A 9,196-nucleotide genomic window follows, 5' to 3' on the forward strand; every position below is an offset into this window, starting at 1 on the left:
GCCATTTTCACTTTCAGAATATGAAAATAGTTTTCTCCTCAAAATGTCTTTTCTTAAACATCAAAAAATTCACACAGCGGAGAATAGATTTTCTCGTTCCAGGTTTGGGAAATGCTTTAACCAGAAATCTGATTTTGTTAGTCACCAGATAAGTCACACAGAGGAGAAACCATTTTCCTGTTCTGAATGTGGGAAATGTTTTAAACGGAAAACACATCTTGGTAGCCACCAGAGAACCCACACAGGGGAGAAACCTTTCTTTTGTTCAGAATGTGGGAAATCTTTTACACAGAAATTGAATCTTGTTACACACCAGAGAATTCACACAGGGGTGAAGCCTTTCTCTTGTTCAGAATGTGGGAAATGTTTTATCCAAAAATCAGATGTTGTTAAGCACCAGAGAATTCACACAGGGGTGAAGCCTTTCTCTTGTTCAGAATGTGGAAAATGTTTTATCCGCAAAGCACATCTAGATAGCCATCAGAGGAGCCACATAATGGAGAAACCTTTTTCATGTTCAGAATGTGGGAAATGTTGTAAACGGAAATCAGATCTTTTTAGTCACCAGAGAATTCACACAGGGGAGAAGCCCTTTTCATGTTCAGAATGTGGGAAATGTTTTATACACAAATCAAATCTAAATAGACATGAGGGAACTCACACAGGGGAAAAGCCTTTTTGATTTTCAGAATGTGAGAACTGTTTTATGTAAATCAGTTCATATAGCACACCAGGAAACTCACACTTGAAAGAAACTTTATTCTTGTTAAAAATGTGGGAATTTTTTAGTTGGAAATAATTTCTTGTTGTTCACCAGAGAACTCACGGAGGAGAGAAGCCTTTTTCATGTTCAGAATGTGGGAGATGTGTTGAACGGAAAAAGTATCTTGATGGCCACCAGAGAACCCACACAGGGAAGAAGCCTTTTTCATGTTGAGAATGTGGGAAATGGTTTGTGCACATTTCACAGCTCATTACACATCAGAGAACCCACACAGTAGAGCAGCCTTTCTCCTGTTCAGAATGTGGAAAATATTTGTACAGAAATCGTCTATTCTCAGTCACCAGAGATCCCACACAGATTAGAAGCATTTTTCTTGTTCTTAATGTGGGACATGTTTTAGACGGAAGTCATCTCTTAATAAAAATCAGATAATTAACACAGCGGGAGGCGCCTTTTACATGTTCAGAAAGTTGAAAATGTTTTAACCAAAAATTGAATCTTAAAAGTGCTGTTCCACTACTAGCTAAACACCTTGTCATTTCTCATGTTTGAGGTTGTTAAAATAAAAAAAAACTCGTACTCACCTTCCATGCCAACGCCATTCCAGCAGTGTCGGTACTCGGGTTCTCAGAGCTTGCATGAGGTTGTTACATCACACGCGTCCTTCACCCAATCAGCGCCGGCTTCACTTTCCCTGTCTTCAAACTTATTGAACATCAACAGGATGCTAGAGCTGTGGCAGCTTTCTGACTTCCTCTTGATGTTTGATTTGTCCGAAGTGGGGACAGTGATGCCAGCTCTGATTGGACGCAGGACTTACATGACATAACCACACATGAGCCACTGGAACTGCTTTACTGAGATATTATTGATAAAAATCTGCTGTCCTCTCTTCGGAGGATGAAGAAAGAAAGATGGTTTGCATTTCAGCTAAACAATGATTCCAAGTTGGTTTCAGATAAAAAAAAATAAATAAAGCTAGAATGACCCTGAATCCAATAGAAAATTTATGGAAGGAACTAAAGCTCAGAGTTCATAAAAGGAACCCATGGTACTTTCAGGATTTGAAGAGTCTGTGTGGAAGAATAATAATAATAAATAATAATTTTATTTATATAGCGCCAACATATTCCGCAGCGCTTTACAAATTATAGAGGGGACTTGTACAGACAATAAACATTACAGCATAACAGAAATACAGTTCAAAACAGATACCAGGAGGAGTGAGGGCCCTGCTCGCAAGCTTACAAACTATGGGGAAAAGGGGAGACACGAGAGGTGGATGGTAACAATTGCTTTAGGTATTCGGACCAGCTATAGTGTAAGGCTCAGGTGTTCATGTAAAGCTGCATGAACCAGTATGTAGCAGTACAGACACAGAGGGCTAATACTGCATAAAGTGTATGAGAACATGATGCGAGGAACCTTTTTTTTTGTTTTTTATTATAAATAGGCCACACAGGGATCGTTAGGTTAATGCATTGAGGCGGTAGGCCAGTCTGAACAAATGAGTTTTTAGGGCACGCTTAAAACTGTGGGGATTGGGGATTAATCGTATTAACCTAGGTAGTGCATTCCAAAGAATCGGCGCAGCACGTGTAAAGTCCTGGAGACGGGAGTGGGAGGTTCTGATTATTGAGGATGCTAACCTGAGGTCATTAGCGGAGCGGAGGGCACGGGTAGGGTGGTAGACTGATACCAGGGAGGAGATGTAGGGTGGTGCTGAGCCATGGAGTGCTTTGTGGATGAGGGTAGTAGTTTTGTACTGGATTCTGGAGTGGATGGGTAGCCAGTGTAATGACTGGCACAGGGTAGAGGCATCGGTGTAACGGTTGGTGAGGAATATGATCCTGGCTGCAGCATTCAGGACAGATTGGAGCGGGGAGAGTTTTGCAAGAGGGAGACCGATTAGTAGAGAGTTACAATAGTCCAGACGAGAATGAATAAGTGAAACAGTCAGAGTTTTTGCAGAGTCGAAATTAAGAAAAGGGCGAATTCTAGAAATGTTTTTGAGATGCAGGTAAGAAGAGCGAGCCAGTGATCGGATGTAGGGGGTGAATGAAAGGTCAGAATCAAGGATGACCCCAAGGCAGCGGGCATGTTGCTTTGGAGTAATGGTGGAACCGCACACGGAGATGGCAATGTCAGGCAAAGGTAGGTTAGTAGAGGGAGAGAACACGAGGAGTTCAGTTTTTGACAGGTTTAGTTTCAGATAGAGGGAGGACATGATGTTAGAGACAGCGGTAAGACAATCACTGGTGTTTTCTAAAAAGGTCGGTGTGATATCGGGAGCAGAAGTGTATAATTGGGTGTCGTCAGCATAGAGATGGTACTGGAAACCAAATCTACTGATTGTTTGTCCAATAGGGGCAGTATACAACGAGAAGAGTAGGGGGCCTAGGACTGATCCTTGAGGAACCCCAACAGTAAGGGGAAGGTGAGAGGAGGAGGAACCAGCAAAACATACAGTGAAGGATCGGTCAGAGAGATAGGAGGAGAACCAGGAGAGAACGGTGTCCTTGAGGCCGATGGAGCGGAGCATAGTGAGGAGGAGCTGATGATCCACAGTGTCAAATGCTGCAGAGAGATCCAAGAGAATTAGCATGGAGTAGTGACCATTAGATTTAGCTGTTAGTAGGTCATTAGAGACTTTAATGAGGGCAGTTTCAGTAGAGTGTAAAGAGCGGAAGCCAGATTGAAGAGGGTCGAGAAGAGAGTTATCTGAGAGATAGCGGGTAAGACGGGAGTGGACCAGGCGTTCGAGGAGTTTAGAGATGAAGGGAAGATTAGAGACAGGTCTATAATTAGCGGCACAGTTTTGATCGAGGGATGGTTTTTTAAGTAATGGATGTATGATGGCATGCTTAAATGAGGAGGGAAAATGGGCCAAAATCACACTGGAACAATGCATATCACTAGATTCTCCATACAGGAGGCATCTTGAAGCTTCATCACCAACAAAGGCTTTTGTATGAAGTATTAAATACATTTCAGCAAACAAATTCAATATTTTTTGCCTGTGTAATTTCTTATTATTACACAACTTAATTTATGGCCATCTATGGTTTGATTTATTTGCCTGGGTGGATTGGATGGGTTGTTTCTGACATCTGGTGAAAATTTAATGTCTATAGCAACATTAGATAATTAAGTCCACAAAATATTTGGACAATGACACAAGTTTTGGCATTTTAGCTGTTTACCAAAACATATTCAAGATACAGTTTAAGCCCTGGCTGATTATGTAAGTGCCGACTTTCAGCTTTAATTTGAGGGTATTCATATCTTAATTAGCGTAAGTGTTTAGGAATTACAGTTCTTTAATATGGAGCTGCATCTTTTTTAAGGGACTAAAAGTGATGAGCGAGCATGCTCACCACTACTTGGTACTTGCCCGAGTATCGCGAGCATTTCTAGGATTATTTCCATGATCACCGAGCATTTCCGGGATTATTCGGCGGGAGCCTTTAAATTTTGGTGCTTTTTAGAGCGCCAATGAACATGCAGGGATTGTCTGCCATGCACTGTAATACCGCAGCCATCTCTGTTGTGGTATTACAGTGATTTACTGGCCGCACAGCATCATCAGGTCTATAAGAGACCTGACGCCACCCTGCTTGGCGCATTCTGCTCCAGACTCAGCTAGTGTAGGGAGAGCTGCTGCTGAGATAGGGTCAGATTCATTCTTTTATTAGTTACTGTGGGTCTACTACTGTTCAATCCACAAATCCTGTTAAACCAACAGTCCTTTTTAGGGCTAATTCGCGGGTATACAGATTGCAGTTCTAGGTAGGCGGGGAGTCTATGTGCACATATCCACATCAGTGCAGGGCATGCAGGCACTGTATGTGAGTATATAGATCTCACTGCATACATGAAAAGGCTTCATTACTGTGCTGCTGCGTATTTTATGTATACCTAACTGCAGGTATCCGTGGCGAGGATTTTTTTTGTTTTGCACCGTATACTTGCAAATTTTATTACAAAGCAATCCAGAGCCCCCTTTTTTCTACATTTATTTGCTTGGTCACACTGCAGAATACAGCCAGGTCATTTAAATACAAGAGCGTGAAAATCTAACAATTTAAAACGTATTTTTTTTGTCACAGGCATCAGATGTGAGTGCGCAGAAAATACTGGCTTTTTATTTGGTACTATAGTATTTTTTGGCATGTCTTACAACATTTTTGGACACCATATTACTGACCAAAAAATCTTTAGCTGGCCCAAAAATATTTAGCTACAGTTCTTATATTTATCACTGTGATTTCTCCGCCACACATCGCATGCGCTAAATATTTTACAATTTTAGTACTCTAATTTTTTTTTTTAGTGTCATATCCTACTTATTGATACAATTTTGGTGGGCCCAAAAAAATCAAGGCCACATTTTGATCAGTCTGTTATCTCCATCAGACGCCCCGTCTATCTGTGGTCTACAAATACTTGCTTTTCAGGCATACATTCCATTTTTTTTTGTCTGCTAACCTTGGTCCATACAGTATTTTGGGGTAAAAAAAAAAAAAACTCCAGGCCACATATTACAACAGTCTGTTATGTCTGTCTGACGCCTGATGTATCTGTGCTGTACAAGCACTTGCTTTTCAGGCATACATTCCACTTTTTTGTCCGTCTGCTACCCTAGGTCTATACAGTATTTTGGGGTAAAAAAAATTAAAAAAAAAAACCCAAGCTCTGGCACCGGCACTCCGGAGCGGAGCGTGCGGCCGCATAGCAATATATGGAGCTGCACGCTCTGCTCCGGAGTGCCAGTGCCACAGCTTGTTTTTAACCAGCGAGACTCAGCCGTATCTCGCTGTAGTGTGACTCCGGCCTTACCCTGATCCTCCTTCCACCATTCCAAGTGCCCTGAGACAACTGTTCCCACAGTTGGACACGCCGAAGAGCTGGTCACTTTTCCCTTTAAAGATTCCGGACTCTCGGATGGTCAACTTGAAGTGGGGCAAGATGAGATCGCATGGAGCGATGCCCAAAGATTTGAGCAGCAACAGTCACACAGTCAAGGCGATGGTGGGAAAGTGTCACAAGAGGTGGACGATGATGAGACACAATTGCCAGAAAGTCAGGAGTAGGTGCAGGGTGCGGATGTGGAAGACGAGGTGGTGGATGAAAGTAACTGATCCAACTTGGAAGCAGGACATGCAGAGTGAGGACAGCAGCACACATGTGGAAGGAGGCATAGCACCTCAACAAGCAGGAAGAAGCAGTGTGATGGTGACACACAGAAGGCGTGAATCCGTTCACCGTAACACCAACATGACGGAAGTTGCCATTCCAACTGTTAGATCTTCCTGAGTCTGGTTATTTTTTAAAGATGCTGCCGATAACCCCCAAACAGGCCATTTGCTGCACCTGCTATGCCCTAATCAGCAGGGGTAGCAAAACTACCAACCTGACCACCACCAGCATGATCAGGCACATGACAGCAAAGCACCCGACTTTGTGGGCTGAACTCCATGCTCCAGCAGGAACACTATCTGCAGGTGACATCACTGCTTCCACTGTTTTGCGTACAAGCCAATCGCCAGTCCACGGTGCATGCGAAGATGCCTCCTACCCTGCACCTGTTGTTGCACACTGTCAACTAGCACCACCACCAATCCTGTCCATGTTTTTGTCCCAGCGTAGCCTTCAGTTGTCCATACCACAGTCGTTGGAACGCAAGCGGAAATACGCAGTCAAAGCCCCACAGGCCACAGTACTAAATTCTCACATTTCTCATCTGCTTGGGCTCGAAATGTTGTCTTTTAGTCTTGTTGAGGCGGAAGCATTCAGCAACCTGATGGCGGTGGGTGTCCCAAGGTACTCGGTCCCCAGTCACCACTATTTCTCCTGGTGTGACGTACCGGCATTACACCAGCACGTGTCCCACAACATTACCCGTCCCCTAAACAATGCTGTTACTGGGAAAGTCCACCTAATTACGGACACATGGACAAGTGCTTGTGGGCAGGGATGGTACATCTGACTGATGGCACACTGGGTTAAAATAGTGGAAGCCGGGACCCAGTAGGACCTTGGGATGGAACACATCCTCCCAATCGCCGAGGATTGCGGGCCCTATGTCAATCAGGGTTGCCTCCACAATCTACAGCTCCTGCACCTCCTCTTCAGCCTCCATTTCTGAAATGAGCACATCAGTCAGAAGCTGGAAGCACTGCAGCACTGCCCCAGCCAAGCGGCAACAGGCTGTGCTGAAGATAATCTGCATAGGTGACAAACTGCACAATGCTGTAGAGTTGTGGACAGCGCTGAAAGAGCAGTCAGATTTTTGGCTGACACCGCTGAACTTACAGCCAGGCATGGTCGTGCCTGACAATGGCCGGAACCTGGTGGCGGCTCTGAGGCAAGGTGAGCTCACACATGTACCTCGCCTATCCCATGTGCTTAACCTTGTTCAACATTTTCTCAAAAGCTACCTGGAGCTGCTAGTGAAAGTACGCTGCCTATCTGCCCATTTTAGAAAGTCAGCTACAGCTTCAGCTGTCCTTGCCATGCTTCAGAAGCGTTTGCAGCTTCTGGCTCACCAACTGGTGTGTGATGTCTCTCCGCATTGGAACTCTACACTGCATATGTTGGAAAGGATTTGTGAGCAGAAGAGGGCAGCCAGGACTACCAGCATCAGCAAGGCCATCGTTATTCAGTTCACACTCCACACATAAGACCTCAGGAGTGGACATGGATGTCAGACATATGTACCATCCTCCAAAACTTTGAGGACTGCACCAAGAAGGTAAATGATGATGATGCCATAATTAGCATCACCATCCCACTTCTCTGCATTCTGAAAACCGCTGCTCACAATTAAAGAGGATGCATTGCAGGCGGAGCACGAGGACATGGAGCAAGGAATCATACAGGGTGATTACACACAGCTCAGCCTCATGTCGTCCCAACATGGATTGGTAGACAATGAGGAAGAGGAGGAAGAACAGGAGCTACTTTCATGCGCTATAGACGGTACTACAAGCACAGCTGTCATACCGTCTGTTCAGCTTGGATGGCCCGAGGACAGGGATGAGGAGGAGGAGGAGAGCATGGTCAGTTGTCCTGTTAGTGAGGACACAGAAGTCTTGCCTGTTAGCTGTCTGGCACACATGGCTGACTTTATGTTGAGCTGCGTTTCCCGTGACCTTCACATTATTAAAATTTTTGGTGGTACTCATTACTGGTTGGTGGCACTGCTAGACCCGCGCTACAAGGAGAAATTTTAATCTCTTCTTCCAGAGGCAGACAGGTGTACAAAAATGGTGCAGTACAAGAGGGCCCATTGTAGCGGAATTACTAAAAAAATCCCATCTGTGAACGCTATCAGCAGACGTCAGAGTTTGTTGGACAACCAAGGAGTAGAGACGAGAGAGACAGAAGTGCAATCCAGCACAGGCAGGGGAATAATGGCAACGTTCTGGGACAGTTTTCTCAGACGTTCCCATCGTGCCAACACAGAGGCAAAAGGTGCTGTCACAAGAAGTGCAATGTTTGGGCAGATAATGAGGGTGTACCTTGCTGATCTTACAAACGTCCTCTGTGATTCCTATGTGCCTTTTAATTATTGGGTCTCCAAGCTGGACACATGGCATGAACTGGCTCTCTACGCCTTGGAGGTCCTGGCCTACCCTGCTGCTAGCGTTTTGTCAGAGCGTGTTTTTAGTGCCACTGGTGGAATTATAACTAATAAGCACATCCTCCTGTCAAATGAATATGCTGACAGGCTGACTTATAAAAATGAACAAAGACTGGATTGGGCAAGACTTCTGTACACCATCGAATGAAAACAGCAACACATAACCTCCAATACTTTGTCTTTTTTTGGAGGTGTATTCTCATGCACCTCTTCACAACCACACATGGGTATACGCTTCCTGATTTGGTCTATTTCAGGGGTGTCAAACTGCATTCCTCGAGGGCCGCAAACCATGCGTGTTTTCGAGATTTCCTTAGCATTGCACAAGGTGCTGTAATCATGATGTGTGTAGGTGATTAAATTATCACCTGTGCAGTACAAGGAAATCCTGAAAACATGACCTGTTTGCAGCCCTCGAGGAATGCAGTTTGACACCCCTGGTCTATTTGGTTTTATTCTCATCATCCACAACCATTAGAACACCAGAGTGAACGTATTCCGTGATGCAAAAGTCACTAAATTTTTGTGCAAGGGTGTTTTTTATGATGCCCGTTACTAATTTGAAACTAATAAAAATGTAACTCCCTCAGGGGGAAATGTTTGTCAGCCCAAACACTTAGTGTATGGGCATTCAAAATGTAGGAGACCCGCTCCTTTAAATTGGGAATAGAGACTTATGAGAACATCGTCCATGTGTCTTCAGTCACCACCACTAGAACACGAGGGTGAAGGTATTCCATGATGCAACAGTTACTCAATTTTTGGGCAAAGGTGTTGTTATGATGCCCATAAATACTTACCAAAAATAAAAATGTTGTACCCCCCAG

At 44.3% G+C, this 9,196-nt stretch overlaps 1 protein-coding gene across 1 annotated transcript; it reads left to right on the forward strand.

Annotated features, from left to right (window-relative positions):
• The first annotated feature begins 43 nt into the window (after positions 1–43).
• Positions 44–1,805, forward strand: LOC138663663 (zinc finger protein OZF-like). The gene has a single exon (XM_069749948.1). It carries the CDS (start codon positions 44–46, stop codon positions 680–682), a length of 639 nt encoding a protein of 212 aa, XP_069606049.1. The 3' UTR covers positions 683–1,805.
• Positions 1,806–9,196: the final 7,391 nt, after the last annotated feature.

The sequence above is a fragment of the Ranitomeya imitator genome, chromosome 2, assembly GCF_032444005.1.
Source record: "Ranitomeya imitator isolate aRanImi1 chromosome 2, aRanImi1.pri, whole genome shotgun sequence".
Classification (NCBI taxonomy): Eukaryota; Metazoa; Chordata; class Amphibia; order Anura; family Dendrobatidae; genus Ranitomeya; species Ranitomeya imitator.